Source organism: Cetorhinus maximus, chromosome 1, assembly GCF_964194155.1.
Source record: "Cetorhinus maximus chromosome 1, sCetMax3.hap1.1, whole genome shotgun sequence".
Lineage (NCBI taxonomy): Eukaryota > Metazoa > Chordata > Chondrichthyes > Lamniformes > Cetorhinidae > Cetorhinus > Cetorhinus maximus.
In genome coordinates this window covers 9,075,604-9,096,697 of record NC_135879.1, presented here as the reverse complement: position 1 = coordinate 9,096,697, position 21,094 = coordinate 9,075,604, and the positions used below count along the sequence as shown (strand labels likewise).

Genomic DNA, 21,094 nt, shown 5'->3' with positions numbered 1-21,094 from the left:
CGGGTCGGGCATGCGTCCGCCCAATGTATTTTTTTAACCTATAGTCACTCGGTCTCATGAAGATACCTGGAGCTATAGGGTGAAATTTTAGATTTCATCTGGGAATGCTGAGGTTATACTAGTGAGCCTGTCTCTCCCAAAGCAGAGTGTGGAGTGAGGGTTGCTCATTTTTACCTACCCTCTATGATGTGTTGGATTGCATTGTAAAGAATGGCCACATCAGAGATGAAGCTTTTTTAGTTTAAGATTTAACATAGTATAAAACTGTAACATAGTCCTTTAATTCTTTAGCCATAGTACATCAGCAGTTGTAGGCCTGCTTCACAAGTGGAATGTTTCTGTTTGAATACGGCCAAGAGCCTGAAGAAAGGGCCACAGCAATAAATTCAGATACAAACATTATCTGTGACTTGTTCAAACGTGTGCTTGGTTGGCATGTCTTTTTGATGTCATTTAAGTACTAATTACCAATCAATTTATTGCAAAAGTTTTATCAGTAAGTCGTTTTCAAATTAGTGAATCTGACTGAAGTCTTTGAAGATTGATGCTCAAGCCTGGTATCTTCCATCAATATCAGGGAAGAGAAGTCCTAGGTAGGAAATATCAGAGTTTAGTGCAGCAGTCATAAACTATTTATTATTTTCTACCACTTGAGATGCCAAAACCTTTTGACCATTATACAGGTAAATACAACAACCGATATGTATACAGCAAAGTTGCAGTCAATCCTTGGATTAGGCACATCATGGCCTTGTAGGCTCAACATTGAGTTCAACAATTTTAAATAATAACTTCTGCCTCCATTTTGTTTTTCTTTTCTTTGCTGATTTTGACATTTTTCTCTTTTCTTCTTCTTAGCTTTGCATGACAGGTCTCCACGACCCTACCGTTTGCACCTCTGCTCGACACACCCTTTGAATTTTTTTTAATCTTGTCCAATTACCACTTGGTTTGGCCTTGCAGCATGAACTCTTTTGTCATTTACTCTCTCCTACCTTCCACCTTTCCTATCACAGGCCTTTCCCTTGGTTCTTTTTCCCAACAGCCCCCGCACCCCCACCACCAACCTCTTTCACTTGCTTCAACTCTTACTATGTTTCTAAGTTTTCCCAGCTCTGATAAAAGAGCACGTATCTGAAATGTTAACTCTGTTTCTCTCTCTCCACAGATACTGCCAGACCTGCTGAGTATTTCCGATGTTCTCTACTTTTGTCTCTGATAATCTGTTCTGTTTGATGTTCGTTTGAGAGAAATGTGCTGACTAAGAAATTGGGAAAACTTCTGTACTTCCTTGGGGTAAAAATGAAGTGTTATTGCATCTTTTACATCTCACTGAGCAAGCAGATGGAACCTTGGTTTAACATCTCATCCTTAATGGTGCCTCGAGCAAGGCAAAACTCCTTCAAAACAGCACCAGAGTATCAGCATAGATTAAGGATTCAGCTCCGAGAGTGGTGCATCAACCCACAACCATCTGATGCAAAGGCAGGAATGCTACCAATGAGCCAAAGTGATGTTAAGTTGCAAGGAGGTTATTCCTGCTTTTCTCTCCTTAACATTAAAATTTTGTGGGCTTGATATCAGGTTGTTGTCTACTATGTGCATAAAAATATCTGTTGTGATGAAGTTGCTATTCCCTTTAGTTTTACTGTTTCATACCATAGTTTTCAGTTCAAGCCCAAGTTCAAGCCTAATATTATTTCTGGTGTTCTTATTATTTCGCCTTTTTCCAAAGATGAAGAGAATCATGTAGGGGAATGTAATGCAAATGGTTGATTCATTTCAATAATTCAGGGTATAGGTAAGAGGCAGTTTTGGCCCCTCAGGGCAGTGCTGCCAAGGGGCAAAGGGCATTTTGGCCTTGTGTTGTCCTCCTGTTCAGCAACACATCATCTGAGTTAGAAAATTGAAAGTTCAGGCTCCCATCCAGAACTCCAGCTTATAAACTAGGCTGATACTCAAGTACAGTGTATTGTTGAAGTTGCTCTCTTTAACATGAGGCATTAAACTGAGGCTCCATGTGCCCTTACAGTTGGATGTAAAACTAGACGTGAAACCCTCAAATAAAGGCAAAATACTGCAGATGCTGGAAATCTGAAATAAAAACTGAAAATACTAGAAAAACTCAGCAGGACTGGCAGCATCTGTGGAGAAAGAAAAATTGATAGCGTTTCAAGTCTAATGTGACTCTTCATCAGAACCCTCAGGGTCATCTGAAAACCACAGGTTCGTTTGAGCTCCAGTGGATGAAGTAAGCTATTTCTTTGCCTTGACTGATTGAATTAAGATGGGCCAAACTGGCTCGCGTGAGCTTGAATTCCCCTCCCCTGAACAAGCAGATTGACTTATTCTGAATACTTGGAGCCTTGAGCACATAATCTAGGCTGAGACTAGTGTACTTTGCTGTCGGAGGTGTCGTCCTTCAGGAGAGAAGGCAAACCTAGGCCCTCTGTCTTTCCTCTCAAGTGAATATAAGAGCTTCCATTGGACTATTTGAAAAAGAGCACGCCTCCTGTGCCCTGGCCAATGAGCCTCCCTCAATCAATGCCGTCAAAAAAAGGATTAAATTATCAGTCGACTCATTTGATGACTGTTTGGTCTAGATCACAGCAAAAGAAAGCAAACTTACTCTTTTATAAGTACTTTTGAGATGCATTCACTGTTATAATGTAGGAATTGGGGCAGCCAATCTGCACACAGCAAGCTCCCACAAACAGTCGTGTGATGATGACCGGCTAATCTGCTTTTGTGGTATGACTTGAGGAATAAATATTGATCTGGGCAGCAGGGAGAACTCCCCAGCTGTCATCAAAATAGTGGCACGGGATCTGCATTCACCCAAGAGAGCTGATGGGTTGAACTTCTCATCCCAAAGGTGGCACCTCCAACAGTGCAGCACTCAGAAGAGCAGTGAATTGTCAGCCTAGATTTTTTACGCTTAGTTCTCTGCACTGGCACTTGAAGGCACATGCTGCAGCCTCGGGTGAGAGTGCTACCAACTGAGTCACGGCTGACACACGATGACTATATTGCAAAAGTAATTGGGTGCCCTGAAGATGTGGTAATGTTATTTCTCCACTGACAAGAACGACCTCATGTAGATTTAGCTGGAAGTGTAGATAATGCAGTGTTACAGCTCTCATGTTTGTGGACTAATTGCTCTGTTTCTTTCTCATTAGTTTAAAGCAATTTGAGGTAGAACATGCATGTGAGAAATAAAACCATGCTATTTGTATTAAAAACATAGTTGCATGTCTATTTCAATAATTTAATGTCATTGCCTGACACCATTACTACTTACACTCTTCCTTGTTTAGCTATACTACATTGAAACATATAAAAAGGGACAAAAGAAGGCCGTTCAGCCCATTGTGCCTGTGCTAGCCTAAAAAGAACTATTCAGCCAAACCCCACTTTCCAGCTCTTGGTCCGTAGCCCTGTACGCTTAAAGTAAGTATCCAAGTATTATTTTAACTGTGATTAAGGTTTCTGCATCTACCATCATTTCAGGCAATGAGTTCCAGAGCCCCCAGCACCACCCTTTAGATGCAAAAAAAAATTTTCACAACTAATCCTTCTACCTGAAACCTATGCAGCCCCCACCCAAACCCCTGGACCACCCCACCCCTTCCCTGCCAGTTATTGATCTCTCTGCTACACCGAAAATATGAGAAATCAGATTTCTAAGAGGTCATGAACCAAGCCTTCCTATCCACTCCACCCAGGCCCCTCGTAATTTTGTACATAATCTCCCCTAGGCATCCTCTGTTTTGAAGGAAATTTATAATTGTGCACGGACTGAATGCACTGTGCTTACCTGATGACCTGATACAATAAGAATCAAGTGTCGTTTGTAATAGTTTCTTTATCTTAATATTTAAAAATCTGCAGCCCTTCCCAGATGACGTGTTTCTGGCTTCAAAGGTGAATTCACTTGCGGAATCTAGAGTGCTGAAAAAAATCTACACCGAAAATATGAGAAATCAGATTTCTAAGAGGTCATGAACCAAGCCTCCCTGTCCCTCCAAAAATAAATCACCTACCATCAGTTTTCATATTTCTCTTCATAAATTTCTAAGTCTGCCAATGCACGATGCATGCGTTTGCGCACTTTATTGCAATGCAACTGATGGAAGTATTATCCTTTCATAAACAGTCAAGACAAGTTTTTAATTGCGCAAGTCTCTGTGTGGCTCCTTGACAGCATGTGATAGCGTCGAGGCAATTGAGCTTTCACATTTTTTGCAGAAAGGAGGATCAAATCGCAGAATGCAATCCCCAAAACACTAATCAAGATCCCGGCATCCAACCTAATGAGAAAGGACCTTGTCTCATCCAATCATGGTAAACAGTGACTCTAGCTTTAGATCCCGACTCAGGGCTGTTCTCAAGTTATCAGTTTGCTTGGGAGCTGGAAGCAGCTCTTTGGATACATTCGTTGGCTTTATTCTGGATTTACAAATATGTGAACGTGGGGCACTGATGGGAAGGGGAAAAAAAGCACCTGGTCCATCGAGCTTAACGGCTGGAGCATCATGATTTAACATTCTTTCCAAACAGCAGCTTGTAATTACATAGTACTTTTGACGTATTAGACTATCACGCGACACTTCACATGAACTTTGTCAGACAGAATTTGACACCGAGCTGCAGAAGGAGATCTTGGGCAAGAAGCTTGGCCTAGGAGGAAGATTTTAAAGAGCGTGTTAAAAGGTAGAAAGAGAGGTGGAGAGGTAGAAAGATGCAGGAAAAGAATTCCAGAGTTTAAAGCGTAATCTATCCCCAAGGCCAAGTTGTACATCAGCTTTTTATGAGTTGACCAGGTTGGCTTGACTGATTTCTACTGCTTAAAATGGAAATTTGAATAACTGACTTATTTTCATGTCATGTACCATCAGAAGACATAGGAACAGGTGTGGACCATTCAGCCCTTTGAGCCTCTTCTGCCATTCGGTTAGACTATGGTTGATCGGAACCTCAAATCAATTCACCTGCCTTTGTTTTATTTACCCTTGATATCCCTATTTAAGAAAAAATATCAGACTCCATCTTGAAAGCTCCACAGCCTATCATTGGAAATCTTGCAATTTTACCAATAGTTCAGGAATATGAATAACCCATCAGTCACTCAAAAATAGCTTTCAATATAGTCTAATAATCAGAGGCACTGATAATTGAATATTATAACTCCTATTTTAATTTCATTGGATTCTAGGACTTTTAAATTTTTGGAAGAGGCAGGGGAGGGAGGAGGGTGTGGGGGTGGGCAAGGGGGAGGTAGTTGCTGGGTTACATTCCAGATTCTGGATTTGTCTTTCTTCTTAGCCTAAACCTAATGACCTTCCCCATTATGTGTAGACAAGAAGTTGCACTGAAAGTGCAATGGGGTCTACATGTTTCTCATTGAAATTGAAGGTGTACCCAATATTAGTGGGTCCATGGTGGCATGGTGACCACATTATGTGGTCATTTCTGCTGCCAGAGGCAGAGATAAATGATAATCTGAAAAGGAGCTGGATATGGAGATTCACCATTTTGTTCTGCTGGCTTGTGTAGTGGTGTCCTATACAGACCTTTAGCTTTGAACTAATCTTGTTGCATGCACTTGACCCTTACGCAATTGCTACTGTGTTGTTTCTGGCAATCTAGATACCCCCATAAAATAAAAAAAAACTTGCATTTGTATGGTACCTTTGCAGCCAATGAAGTGCTTTTGAAGTGCAGGCTACCTGAACCTCAGGCCCAAATTTTCCAGGAACAGAACCAGTCTCCGACTTAGCCAAAATGGTGCCAGAACCCCAATCCAGAAACCATTTGGAGAGCTAGAGTACCCTTTTGAGGAGGTAAGGGACCCTTTTGGATAGGTCCAGGCACCTCTTTGGGAGAGGTCAAGTGCCCTTTTGGAGAGGTAAAGGTGTCCTTTGGGATTGTTAAAAGAAGACTTGAATGTGCATGAAAAGTGGATAAACTCATTGTAACTGTCAAGCTGTCAAAGCAATTTAAATCCCCAAGTCCTTTAAATATTTTTTTAAGGCTGTAGCTGCTTGCAATTTCACTATGTCTGTTATCATAAGCCTGAGTGTTATTATTATAGGATTAGTGCTGCATGACTGATTCCCCAACCTGTCATTATCACTATGGGGTCCGGTAATTTCACAGTTTGATTGACAGCTCCAAGTGGTTACAACATCTTTGATGTGGGGCTATGAAAACAAATGCTTGTTTTATTAGAGATTATGTACTTGAATGAAAAGTTTGCTTTCATAAGGGATTAGGTAATTGGAAGAGTGTATTGAATGGGTTTTCACCAATGAGAGTTTTTTAAAAAAATACTGAAGTCATCAGTAGAGATTTAGAATTTTATTTCATATCCGCATGCCTATGGTGGATACTGGTTGACTTGGCAAGAGGGTGGTGAGATGGGTGGTATTGGGTAGCATGAGTTTGCACTAAGTTGGCATAGGGGCTATAAATGGCCATAGATGGTGGGTAGAGCAGCATAGGTCAGCATGGAGCGTATGAGGGGCCGTGGGGGTGGGTGAGTGGCATGAAGTCACATGAGTTGGCATGGATGGTGCATCGGAGTGTGTGAGGGGTGAGGGCTATTTTTGGTTTTGTTTATTTTACAGCTGGAATGAAGTCCTGGAGCATTGGGGCAGGCCTTTAAAACAGCCTGCCTCCACAATTGGCAGCCCCTGTAGCTGCACTCTTTCCGGGGGCGACGGGCCTGACTCCAGTAAGCATCGACTCCAGTAAGCATCTGCCCATCCCTGAACGAAAACCTGACTGTCCAGGGCACGTTCTTTCCGAGTCGGGTTTGACTCCCAACTTGGGAGTGAAACTCCAGCTCCCAGTATGATTTTGCAGTCTAAACGTAATTATGGGGACAAGCAAAACCATACTGTGCGGCTGCTTTGCAACAGGCTCAGATTAGGAGCTCGAGCTGTGTGAAGGAATACAGGATCTATAGACTGTGTTAGACAAAGAATGTTGTTATCATTGTAGAGCGGGTAAGAGGTTTGGGACCCGCTTCACTTCTTTGCAAATCAACCACGAAAGATGTTCTCCTGGAAGCTTCATTCTTTTATCCCTCTACAATCTGCAACTGATAGTAACAACCTGGAAAATGAGTCCAACTGAAGGATAATGTATTGCCATCAAAAATTAGTGTAAATCATTTGGTCGATGCCATTATGTCTTCTAGCTGGCGAAACAAGTGATAATCCAGATCTGAGTAGTAATAATGTGTTCATGCTCTCGTTAGTTTAATGAGCAAATGAAATAAGATTATTCAGCTGCTATAAGGTCTATTTCATGGATTCATTAAAATCATTGGTTCATGTGTTTGCAAAGTGTTGCAACAGTTTCGACAGTGGAATGGTTTCTTTTGTTACTTGGCAATTCTAATGTCCCTCTGTTGGCTTCAATTATTGCTGATTTCTCTGAGTGATTAATCTTCTCTCTCTGCACTCGTGCAAGATGGGGCTGCTTAAAAAATATTTCGCAATGCAAGTATGGATTGTATACTGTCCAGTTCAACTCCGAGCGTGATGAAATTGCATGTTTAAACCAGCGCAGTTTGATTTCATTAAAACATGCTGCAAATATATTCATTGCAGTGATAGGGAGAACTACTTATTCACCACAGAAAAAATTGGCCTATAAATCATTGCCTTGGATGCACGATTAAGAAGAAAAGGAAAATATCTTGGCAGTTATGTTATTATTAGCAACTGGCATGATTCCTACTTGTGTACCTTTCCTGTGTTGTTTCCAGCACTGCTGTGTGGATCACTGGGCGTACTTCAAAGCTCTTCAATCAGTGCTCATATCCAGGGTGCTATATTTACTTAATGGTCACTGCATGCCTTGTTTCCCCCACTGCCTGTCTAATCCCCATAGCAACTTGTTTGTGCGTGCTCTGGAGCCAGTCAGCAGGTGGCACTCACACTCTGCTGACTGTGTGTAAATAGAGGGACTCAGTAACTCTTTCGAGTTATCAACAGTCACAGATTGTAACTCTTTCGAGTACATTCACAGTTCTTGGTTTCCGGGAGTGGGACATGAACCCACAACCTTCTGATTCAAAGGCGAGGGTGCTATGAACTGAGCCACAGCTGACACTGGCTATTGAGACCTTGGCTAACTAAGTGGTGAGATTTTCAGTTACAGCAGCTGACTCTGCAATTCAGCTGAGCAGTTCGAGCCTGTGACTGCCATGGTGTGAGGTGAGGCTTCTCCAGTGTGTTACTGAAAGCAGCTTGCCTGTACGCCAACGGTTTAACTCCTCAAGTACTGGGTTTTTAACGTAAGCACATTTTGAGTAGGCACAAGTGAGGGATTGGGGCGGGGGGTGGGGGAGAAATAATTTTAAGTAGAAAACACCCGGCAACACCCTCACCATCCTTTCCCATTGTGACATGACACTGAGGAATGGCCCTGAGGGAATTTGGCATCCAACAGCTGAGGTACTCCAGAAAAGATGTCAGTAGTCCACTCTGCCATTGAGGAAGGTCTACACAAGCTGTCTTATAATTGAGCCTGGAATGTATCAGAGAAGGTTTCCTCTGAGATTCTGTTACTTAAAATTACATAGAAATTACAGCCCAGAAACTGGTCATTGATCATAACTATATACTGATCAAATAAGCCTCCTTCCATACCTAACTCTGTCAGCATATATTTCTATTTCTTTCTCCATCGTGTGCTTATCTAGTTCCCCTTTTTATTCTTTCATGGGTGTGGGAGTCACTGGCTTGCTCATCCCTAATTGCCTTTGAGAAGGTGTTAGTGAGCCGCCTTCTTGAGCCGCTGCAGTCCATGTGGTGTAGGTGCACCCACAGTGCTGTTAGGGAGAGAGTTCCAGGATTTTGACCCAGCAACAGTGATGAAATGACAATATAGTCTCAAGCCAGGATGGTGTGTGGTTTGGAGGAGAACTTGCAGGTGGCGGTGTTCCCATGTGACTGCTGTCCTCATCCTTCTAGATGGTAGAGGTCACGGGTTTGGAAGATGCTGTTGATGAAAGCTTGATGAGTTGCTGCAGTGCATCTTGTATATGGTGTGATTGTTGCCACTGTGCATCGGTGGTGGGAGGCGTGAATGTTTAAGGTGGTAGATGGGTTGCCAATCAAGCAGGCTGCTTTGCCCTGCTGTGAAAAAAATTTACATTATTTCATGGTCGCACTGGTAAATAAGAGAAGGCATAAATCTCTGCCCTAAGGTTTAGCTGAATTGTGAACTTGTTAATAAAGAATCTGCCATAGGTACAACAGTTAAGTAATCTTTCCCTTAATGATGCAGAAAGCCAAGGCATTTGCTTCCAGTGCCGGTGCTGGCGGTTGAGACAGAACCCATTGATGATAATTTCCTAAGGCCTCTGCTGCTCCACCATCGCAACTCTCTGTGTAAACGGGGTTTCTGCTAACCTTATGGTGACGTTATGGCGGTGGAGTGGGAGAAGCTTGGAAAACTTCCCAGTTATGTAAACATTTGAGGTTAGATTAGCTAGGTGGACGAAGGCGTGAATAAAAGGACATGGGAACAGGCCGAGTAGATGTGATGAGGACTATTTGACTCTGTGAAGGGTGAACACTGGGCGGAATGGTCTGTTTCTGTGCTGCTATTTCTTTCTATATGTCTGCTTGAAAATAGCAATTTATTAATGGGTTGGGTGTGGGGACGATGAGGGATGTGGGTAGGGGAAGAGACATATGATGGAGCTGTCTTGGGAATTTCTTTCAATTGTCTAAAATATAACACAGATGCTATAAATTGTTGTAGCGGCAAAATATACTGATTTCAGTTTAATATAGCAGGATTGGTAGAACAGACTTTTGGACTAAGCTTTCCCTTGAAAAAAATCCCATTCTCAGCTGTGCCAGCAGGAGGCACTAAACAAAGCCAGACTACTTCTGGCTGGGAATGAATACAAATGAGTGGGCGAGTCATTCTGTAACTATTATTAATGGTAGGTTTGGGAATACTTTGAAAAGTTCCTAGAAGCAATTGATCCTCATGCTCAATCTCTCTCCTGGTCCTTTGGAGCTTGAATGCAAAGTGCATTGAAATGGTCTTGGTTGCAATCCTGTGCAAAATGAGCTCCTGATTTCAGGTAGAGTGCTGAGAATATATGTTGAGTGGAACCTACCATGTTGTTAGAGTATGGATATTGTGCAGAAATGCCATTCAGCGACTGAGCAAATCACCAGGAAGTACCCGTGAGATATCGTTCCTGGAGTATTCCTAACCTTAAAAGAATAGGAAGATAACATTTCAATTAAGAAGGGGATCTAACTTGCAGTAGCATTAGTTTCACAAATACTTTAGCAGTCATGATCCTTTTGGTGGGAAAATGTCTGAGCCAATCTGCAGCCAATTTAATCAAACGATAAAACAGTATGTTAGCTAAACATGACAGCACTGTACTCCATAAGAAAATATGTGACTACAGAGAGCTCATAGAATAAGTTCAGTAAATCTGCTCCTTTGTATGTACTTGGCAATTAATCCCAAAGAATTATATGTCAAGAGGAACAGATGGTCAAGAATAATGTTGACACACTCTGGGTCCTGAGATGATTTGGATTCTGTAGTAATGAAGGCATTGTTGTACATGGTGCTCCTGGTTCAACTTGGCACAGCATCTAGAGTGTATGTCATCCTGAATTACCTGCTAATTTTCCTAATGTCTGTGAGGCTTCTGTGTCAGGCTGAATGAACTGTGGAGAAGGCCATCCGAATCAACGAACAATTGCTTGATGTGACGTTATGATAGAATAATGGACACCTGATACTAATGTTAAAGGGGAATAATTGACGGTCATAAGCAAGCAATTCTCTCAAAGTCCAAGACAATAACATTAAACGCACCTGCACAAACACACAATCTAGGATATCAGGAAGATGTTAAAAAGTAACCGGAGAATTAAAAGCCCTGTGCAGTCTTTCTCAGGATATAAAATACATTGCTTCTCAGACCCATTAGACATGACTGCTAATCTAATGGTTTATTTGTGTTACAGAGAATATCTCTCCAGTATAGCTTTAATTTTGAAGCCTGACCCTACTGAGGGTGGTAAAGGTTTGACCGGTGCAGGATTTATTCTGGATTTTTAAAATAATAATAGTTCTTTCATTGGCCGGTTGGCCTATCTTGTTTGCCTCCTCTCCTGAAGTCACTGACTTTTGCTGTGGACGGGCCAGTAATCCTTCAGTACCTCATTGGCCTCTTTTGATGTGGAGAGTTAGTAAGCAATATACCCACCCCTGGGAGCACAGGTGAGGCAAATCCTGCCTTTTCCCAAAACCTTCTGAAAAGCATTTTGAGCAGGAACCACTGGTCATTGAGAAGCAGCTGGAAGCCTGACTCCAGATGCAATCAGAAATTCCCACATCAGCATCCTCACTAAGAACAGATATCCATTTTTAAGATGAAATCTATTCTACTTATTTCATCCAAACACAATCTGAAAAGTCCCATATTATTTCACTTTCAGCATGTGCACTGTAAGCCTGAAGCTATGACTGTGCTTACACTGTTCTTGTTTCATTATTCACACAGTTTTTAATAATGTAACAGCATGGTGTCAAGCATTTTATAGGCAGGAAACCACAGAGAGAGTTATACTACTATTTTCAATGCTGCTCTGCTGGACCTGTAACTCATTTATATTGCAACTTGTATTCAATCCACTGTTGGATATTGAATGCTCCAAATTTGAAAATATTAATTTACTGCAGTATTTAGTCTTTGCAGATGTTTTCCAGAGAGGGTTGGTATTGTACTAAAAAAGCCTTCTGAAAGTGTAATTTGCGAGAATATATTTTGCCATGGTGATTCAGTTTTGCTTCTAGCATTCATGTAACTAATATTTTAGCAAGGAATGTTTCTTATCTCTGTTTAACGTGCGCTCTGTTCATCTCCCTATGTTCCAAAGCAACAACAGCATTGAGTAGAAGAAATGCACTTTTTCAGGTTTTGATTCTTGTTTGAAAAGTATGTTGAGTTACAATGCATTTGGGTTACTATATACCTATCTTCCATGTTCACAAACAACCAAAGCTTTGCTATCTTATCTGTTCTGCAGCTTATGCAGTTATTTCACAATTTGTGTTGTGCCCCAACCCTGCATGTTAATCTTGCAGGTAGTATCGCATTTATTTAATAGCTCGTTTACATGCTGTATTTGAATAGTAAGTTACTGTTGCTGCTGCACTGCTCTGAGCAAGGTCATATTACATACATATTTAAATGTGTGCACATGGTCTGTTGGCAATGCCAGATAAAAGCATGTCTCTTTCTTTGCCACCATTCAGAAAGAAAGAAATGTGACGTCATAATTGCAGTTAAAACTGAGGCTAGTGTGAGGTCCAAGAAGACAACTGCGTTCGAGCTGTTACCTGTTGTCTATACTTTAAAATGCCCACAAATCACAATTATACTGTAGTTTCCTGCATTGATTCCACCTGAAAACAATGCCACATTGAGACTGTATAACTGACCTACAATTTCTGGCATACCTTTGTCTTAAAGGAGGAGGGAGAACAGCATAGCCAGCTGGGCTGAATGGCCTGCTTTTGTGCTGCAAATTCTGTGCTCCAAGATACTTGATTATGTACAGTTTTTATTGATATGCATTTTTATCATTTCTCTTACCTAGATTTCCATTTGTCCAGTCTTCAAAAGAAGGAGAGCTTTGTGAATCTAGACCTCTTCGGTACAACCATTGGCCCAGCGCTACATCCTCAGATGGGTCACTTCAGAGGGAGGAGGAAACTGGTGGTGGTCTGGAAGCCATGTCCTTGCGGTTGATGATGCAGGACTGCACAGCAGTAAAGACAATGCTTCTCAAACTGAAGAGGATTCTGCAGGAGGTAATCATTGAATACTTTCTTTTTTCAAGTTTGATGGGTGAATATGCCAAAGTTATTTCAGGAGCGGAAAAAAAAACACTGGGAGTTGTAGAGCAAAGCTATTGTTCTTACGCTGACATTGTGGGAAGCAGATTTTACAGTAAATGTATAGAATGGAACCACAGAACAGTACAACAATTTTGCTCCTTCAATTATTTATCAAATTCCATCTTGAATCTGTATTCACCACCCTATAAGGCAGTGCATTCCAAATCCAAGTCATTCAGTGGATAAAAAAGCTTTTCCTCTTGTTTCCTCTGGTTCTTCTGTCAATCACTTTAAATCTGTTCCCTTTGGTTACTGGCCCTACAGTCATTGGAAACAGTTTCTCTTTATTTACTTGATCTAAGCCCATCATGATTTTGATAAACACCTTTATCAAGTCTCATCTTATTCTCTGCTCCAAGCGGAACAACCCCTACTTCTCCAACCCATCTGAATAAATGTAACCCTGGAACCGTTCTTGTAAATCTCTCCTGTACCCTCCCCAATGCCTTCACGTCCTTCCTAAAGTGTACTGCCCAGAATTATACAGCGTCCTCCAGTTGAGACCAAGCTAGTGTTTTAAGTGTAGCTTAAATTCCTGCCTCTCTTACTTTATGCCTCTATTTATAAAGTGTCATGTGTCTCCCCATTCCATCAGCCTATCTGTGGCCCATTGAAGTCCCTTGCTATCTTTCTCAATGCTTACGATACCGCCAAATGTTGTGTCATCTGCAGATTTTGGAATTGTGCTTTGTATCCCCAAGTCCAAATCATTAATGTATATAAAAGAACAATACTAATGCTGGTACTGAACCTTATTGCATGCCACTGTATAATACCCTCTAGTCCCAAAAACAGTCATTCAATACAACTCTCTGTTTTCTATCCCTTAGACAATTTTATATCTATGTCACTACTACTCCTTTTATTCCATGGGCTTCAATTTTCCTAACAAACTTAATAGCCTGTGTAGACACGAACAATAGGTCCCTCATCTATTGAGCAGGTTGATCCACCCCGCCGCCTCACATTTTATGAGAACAAGGTGTGATATTTCCAGTCCTCCAGTCCTTTGACACCCTCCTTATATCTGAGGAGACTTGAAAGATTTTGGCAACACCACAATTTCTACCCTTGCTTCCCTCAGCAACCTAGGACCAGGCGATTTACCAACGTTTAAGTACTGCCGGCCTTTCAGTACCTCTTTATCTATTTTTATCTCATCCAGTGGCCTGGCAGCCTCTTCATTTATCATAGCTTTGGCAAAGTCCTCTTTCTTTGAGAAACATTGATGCAATGTTCTCATTTAGTACCTCAGGTATATCTTCAATGGTTCTCCGTTTTGGTCCTTGGTCACTGTTCCTCTGACAATCCTTTCACTGTTATTATGCTTACAGAAGAATTTTGGGTTCCCTTTTATGTTAGCCACCAACCCATTCTTGTACTGTCACTTTCCCCTCTCTTATTTCCTTTTTCACATGTTTGTACTTTTTATATTCAGCCTGATTCTCTGGTATTATGAACCTGCCATTCATCTTACACCCATTTTTCTTGTTCATCTAACTCCAACGCTTTTGTCAACTAATGAACTCTGTCGTTGGCTGCCCTCTCTTTTCCTCTTGTAGGAATATCCTATTCGAAACCCGAACCATCTCCTATTTAGATATCGCCAATGCTCCATTATTATTGATTTCTGAGGAATTATCCTACTGCTATTATTAAAGTCACAGTAAGCCATCACAGTGCCTGATTAATTAACTATATCCTAGGGTGTCCAGGAAAAGCAAAACATGATTTGGTTATTATTGCACATTTGACTATTCCATTAGCAGACAATTATTCAAACTCCTGCTTTGCGTGGTGGATTTGTGTCAAACCATGGCAAAATTGGAAGGAAAGTAATTTTTTTGTGTTGCTGCTCGTTTTTTTTTTAACTTTACTCACACTGATAACTTGCCACAGCTACACTGAATAATATAGAATATGTCAATATCCTGTCTGCTTTCCTCTTCTGTTTTACATCTTCTACGCAGTGCTTTCCCTTAGATAGAAGTGCACAATATCTCTCTATGGTGCCCACCTTGCCCAACATGAGACAAGCTTTGATGGCCGACTCAGTCTCCTGAGGCAGAGCTCTGCTGTTCAGGAAGGCTGGTCATCAACCAGGCTGCCAAGGGGGGGAAAAAAAATGCTCCAGTAAATCTCAGTCACGGAGCAGCATTGAGTTTTGTTTCCTGTCAGGGTTGAAATTTGAATTGGGTCGCTTTACAATGCATTGTTGCAAACTTGGGGAAGAAGGGCGATCTGTTAAAATTTTAATTTAAAATTATAATTTTTTTTTTAAAAAGATAGAAAATGCTGGAAGCACTCAGCAGATCAGGCAGCATTTGTAATATTTCAGGTCGTTGGCCTTTCGTCAGAATCTGTTAAAATCTTGTCCTGCCTGATACCAGACAGTTGGCCTTAGCGCAGTGTTGTCCAACACATGAGCCACATGTTGGGGATCCACATGTGATGAGTTTGCATTTCTGCTTAGTGAATAAACAATGGGTAATGGGCACCATCCTTGGGCATGTGATCTGAATATTTACATGGGTATGTTTGTGAACTTTAAAACCTTCTTGTTGCTAAAATGGTAAGATAAAAAGCAGATTATGTGGGTTCTTTATAATCACTGTGAGTGGTTTACTTCCTTGCTTACAGAAGATGTGAATTAATTAATAAAGCTGTTTAATGCACATTTACTTAGGCCAGGATCTTTAGGTTGGCGAGCAGGGGGGTGGGGCCTGCTCGCCGACGCGGGATGATGTTGGGCGGAACTCCCGACCTCACCCCACGTCATTTCAATTTTCAGGTCGGCGGGGGCACAGCCAAATCAGCTGTGCGCCTGCTGACCTGTCAACGGCCTATTGAGGCCATTTAAAAAGTAATTGAGATAATTAACAGACCTGCCCGTCCAACCTTAAGGTTGGCGGGCAGGCCGGGAGCCCTGGTGGGAATTAGAAAAAGCATGAAACCTCATCCACGGGCGGGATGAGGTTTCATGAGGGTTTTTAACATTTTAATAAATGTATGCTTTAAAGTGATGGACGTGTCCCAGCTCATGTGTCACATGTGCAGACATGTCAGGGAAATTTTATTTTTGCACCTTCGCTATTTTTAAATTTGGCGACGATCTCCCTGAGGCAGCACTTAGCCTCAGGGAGATAAGTGCGCTCTTTCGCACGCATGCACGAAAGAGCACACTCTCGGCTGAGGGATTCCCTCCCTGCCCGCACAGCGCTCCCTTGCAGATGTCGCGCTGGCCGGGCCTTAATTGGAGGTGCACCCACTCCTGCACTTTCCCCCCAGACGGGGGCGGGGGGTGGGGTGTGGTGGGGGGGGGATAATTCTTCCCTTAGTTTCTACTAAAATTAGTGCATGTGGCTAAAATGGGGTGATCACAAATGTGATGAGTTAGCAATTTCTGTTGGACAACAATTTTTAATTATTCATTCATGGGATGTGGGTGTCGCTAGGCCTGCATTTATTGCCCTTGTTCAGAAGTCGGTTGCTGTGCATCTGGAATCACGTGTAGGCCAGACTAGGTAAGGACGGCAGATTTCCTTCCCTAAAGGAAGGGTTTGCCCTAAAAATGGGTTTTTACAACAATCGACAATGGTCATCTTTTAATTCCAGATTTTTATTGAATTCAAATTCCACCATCTGCCCTGGGTCTCTGGATCACTAGTCCAGCAACAATACCACTACACCGTCGCCTCCCACCTCCCACACGCAGTCTTTATCAATTCTATATAATTCTCTGGCTAATCAATTCAAAGCACTGTCAAGAATTATTCTTTGGTGTGTTGCGGAAAACAGTGAGAGAATTTAGCACTCGTACTTCACCTGGAGTGTCTGGACTCGGTCTGTCCCCAGGGAAGCAACGTATTATTCTTGGGGTGTTGGTAACACTAGCAAGGCTGCATTGATTGCCCACCCTGCATGGCCCTGAGAAGCTGGTGGCATGTCTACTGAATTACTGCAGTCCTTGTAGTGCCACCATTCCCACAATAGTGTTGGTTACAGAATTACAGGGCTCTGACCCTGGAACAATGAAGCACTGGTGATAAATGTCCAAGTCAGGCAAAGTGTGACTTGGAATTGAGGGTGTTCCCAGAACATTGCTATTTTAAGAAAGCTGCAGGATCTTCTGTAACCTCCTCTTCACCACCACTGCATCCCCGCCACTCTCCGAGAACCCCACAATTCTCCAATTCTGGTCTCTTGCGCTTGGCTGTTTTTCATTACCCGGCCTTTGGCGGCCTAGCTTCAGCTGCACAGGCCCTAAGCTTCGGAATTCCCTTCCTAAACATACAAACCTCTCTAATCTCTCATCCCCTTTTAAGATACAACTTGATCAAGCTTTTGGTCACTTGCCCTAATGTGGCTTGGTGTCAAGGTTTTGCCTGTTGACACTCCTATGTTGCATCATAGGATGGTTTTAACTGCATTAAATGCAAGTTGTTGTTGGATGTCAAATAAGTCAAAAGAATTAATAGCCAATTACATTGTCCTTATGTCATTGGATTTTCACTGCCAAGAAAACATGGCAGCCAGTAAAATGGCGTCAGGAAATTCTTGTTTGTGAATGTTGTCAGTTATTCCCACAAATCTGCCTTTCACAAGATGACCAGGTACTTTTAGATGAGTGAGGCTTTTGGCCCATCTTAGTTCAACCATCCACACAAATCCTACAGTCGCCCCCATTGCTCCTTCTAATTCTCTTATCTTATTCCAGCCTTTCCACCTCCACAACACGCCCTTTCTACCTGGAAGCCCATTCCTAGCGTCAGTAACTTACAAGGTGAAGGCCCTCTTGGTATCAATCCTAAAATGCAGCCCTCGTACCAACGCCCCCCTCACCTCTGCAAGAACTCATCCTTGACCGCCGCCCTTCTTTCATTGATTTATTAACAGCAGCAAAGAGTACATTGAGAAACAGAAGCCACACAGCAAGAATGAGTGCTGCAGAATTATGTTTGGCAACAGGTTTCACAACTTTCCTGTTTGTCAATATGGCAGCTTCCAGATGGAGCTTGCTGAGCTGACTCAGTCTGCCTAAAGTCTTCCTGAAAGGGAATAATACTCCTTTGCATTCTCTGGTTAGTCTGATTATCTGTCGTCTCCTCACTAATTAGTGTATAGTGAGATTAGTCATGTAAACGCTTGTTTATTGTTTAAAGGCGATAAAGCGATTTGTACTTGGTGTTTTTTTTCCCCTGTGTTTACACTACAAGCATCCTCCGGGCTGCTTAAATAGTGATTTTGTAAATTTAATCCTTGGGAAATATTTTGTTGGAGATTGAGCTTTTTTTCGTCACAATCCACCACTCTTTCACCATTCTGGGTCAGGATTTTGCCCTCATTGGTCGGGCTCGATGGAGGTGGGTGGGTAGCTGACCACCGCCCGCGATGGGGGCTGGACCGTGATTTCATGCTGGCGGGCCAATGAAGGCCTGCCCATCCTGAAATGCATGCGGCAGCCTGAGTGTTTGGTTGGGGGGTATTTAATTTGTAATAGCTGTTGGAAACCTCATCCCCGCCTGCGAAAAATTTCTTTCAATTATGACTTTAACGGCTTCAATAGGCCTTTTAATTGTCGGCGGCTGCGCTGCTGACTCCCGCGCATGCCTGCCAACCAAAATATCGCGCGAGTGCGCGAAGGCATTGGGACGCTCGCCCGTCGTCATTGTGCATCATTTTACACTCGTTCAGGCTGGCGTGCTATATTCTGGCCCAGATTTCAAAATGCTACGCTCTAAGGCACCAACTTTGGGATGACAGAAAATCTCTGGAATGTGGTGTGGAAAATTGGGTTGACCTTGTTTCTAAGGGGGTGTGGGTCAGTCTTCCGCCCACCCCCAGCCATGTCAAGCAAGTGCGTTGGTGGCAATTTCTAGTCTACTCTTGGAATTCACTCCAATTTGGTCCTTGTGGGGCTGAGAGCTGGCAAGAATTCCATTGAGGATTTTGGGAAAGGCCAAGAAGTTCGGCAAACAAGGGTAGTCATTCCTGGAGGGTATCGGTCAACTTGGCTTTGTGTTCAAATGGCTTCTTTTGGAGCAGAAAATATTGCTGTTTTCTTCACCTGGGGAGGGCCCCGGTGGCAGATCAGGGCAGGAGCCCTCGATGAGCCCTTGCAGGCCCTGGTAACAGGCCTGGATTCTGCTACTGGGTATGGTCTACATCTTCAGGAATTGCTAAACTTGTCACTCATTCTGCTGCACTTATGCTGATGAAGTGGGCTGATTGGAATTTCAGCCACTCAGATTGTCAGACTCTCAGAGCCCAAAGTTGCATCTAAAAATCAAACAGCTTGAATACGACCTTTTGGCTGTTTGGTACAAACTTCAGGATTTGGCATTTTAGAATGGGCCGATGTTCAGTTCAGTATTCTCCTTCCTTCTCCTCCCCCCTTACTTCAACCTCTTTTACTCCTCCACCCTCTATTCCCCTCCTTCCTTCATTCTTTCCTCTCCTACATTCCTCCCCATCCTTTGCTTCTGCCCTCTCCTCTTCCCTCCATCCCTTTCCTTAACTCCCCCACTTTTACTTCCTCCTTTCTTCCTCTGTTCTCTACTTTACTCCAGAGTTATCATCTTCCATGCCTACTGTGCATGAGGCACAGGGCAATTCAAGTTAATTTTGTTACTTTATAGTCCTCACCGAGATTATTGGATATAATTACATTTCCCCATCTTGCTCCTTCTTGGGTGGAGAACTGACAAGTTTGCTTTGCAACTCTCAATTGCTTGTCGGGGTTACATTTGTTGATGGCTAAGGTAGAAGATCAGCCATGACACCGAATGGCGCAGCAGCCCTGAGCAGGGCCGTATGGTCTACCCCTGCTCATATTTCTTGTGTTAAGCTCTTGAAGAGGTGTACGACCCTGACAACATGCTGATCTAGACTCATGGAGGTTACTTGACATTGAATAACTACCATGCCTTAGCAGAAAATAATGAAAACAGAAAGGATGTCAGTTTTCCCTTCATTTAAGATGTTAAAATAAATATTTTAGAATACAATATATGAATGATAAACACCATAATGAAAACAATCCTAATTTGTGAGTGATTGTTAAGCGATTTGTCTTAAAACATGAACCCTGTGCTATTGATTATTTAATCTGTTACATATTACTATTGCTAATGAAATTAATGATCCCAAACCTTCACTACACTATTACATATAAATAATCTACAATTCTTGATGAAGTTGTAGCCTAGGGCAACGTGATGAGATCTACAATGCCACCCCGCTAGATTAACATTGAATTCTGGTCCAATTACTGTTTTGATTGACAGTTGGGTAGACAAGCAAACTGAACAAAAGAAAAAATTCCACAGTGAATGTACACTGGAATATGGTTCCACAAGCACTAATGTGTTGAATTAGGATTACACCCTCCAAGCCACTCACCATATTGTCTTGGAAATATATTGCCGTTCCTTCACTGTCGCTGGGTCAAAATCCTGGAACTCCCTCCCTAACAGCACTGTAGGTGGACCTACACCACATGGACTGCAGCGGTTCTCGAAGGCAGCTCACCACCACCTTTTCAAGGGCAGTTAGGGATGGGCAATAAATACTGGCCCAGCCAGCGACACACACATCACACAAATGAATAAAGGAGAAAACCACAGACCATACTACATGTCAGTGCCTGTGGAATCCTAAACCAACATGTTGAATTGGCGTTCCTTAAACACAAACACACCTTGAGGTAGGGTTCCACAAACACATCTTGAGGTAGGGTTCCAGAAACACTAACACATCATGGGTTTGGGATCCACAGACATTGACACATGCTGTGATATGATTCCTCATAGTTTTTCTACCTGCCGAAGCATCCATTCTTCATTTGTGATTCTAGATGAGTGTCAGCAGGATAATCATTCATTGGGGTATTAATGTGGTTGACTCTGAAATGCCGTCTGAAATGGTCCAGCAAGCCACTCAGTTGTACCAAACTGCTACAAAGTCTAAAAGGAATGAAACCAGATGGACCACCCGACATCGACCTAGGCACTGGAAACGACAACAACAAACTCAGTCCTGTCGACCCTGCAAAGTCGTCCTCACTAACATCTAGGGGCTAGTGCCAAATTTGGGAGAGCTGTCCCACAGACTAGCCAAGCAACAGCCTGAC

At 42.5% G+C, this 21,094-nt stretch overlaps 1 protein-coding gene across 1 annotated transcript in view; it reads left to right on the top strand.

Annotated features, from left to right (window-relative positions):
- Positions 1 to 21,094, top strand: part of ccser1 (coiled-coil serine-rich protein 1) — a 1,189,706-nt gene that overhangs the window by 477,383 nt on the left and 691,229 nt on the right. The window contains exon 6 of the mRNA XM_078570902.1: positions 12,663 to 12,876. Coding sequence (XP_078427028.1) covers positions 12,663 to 12,876 — 214 coding nt within the window. The remainder of the gene's footprint in view (positions 1 to 12,662; positions 12,877 to 21,094) is intronic.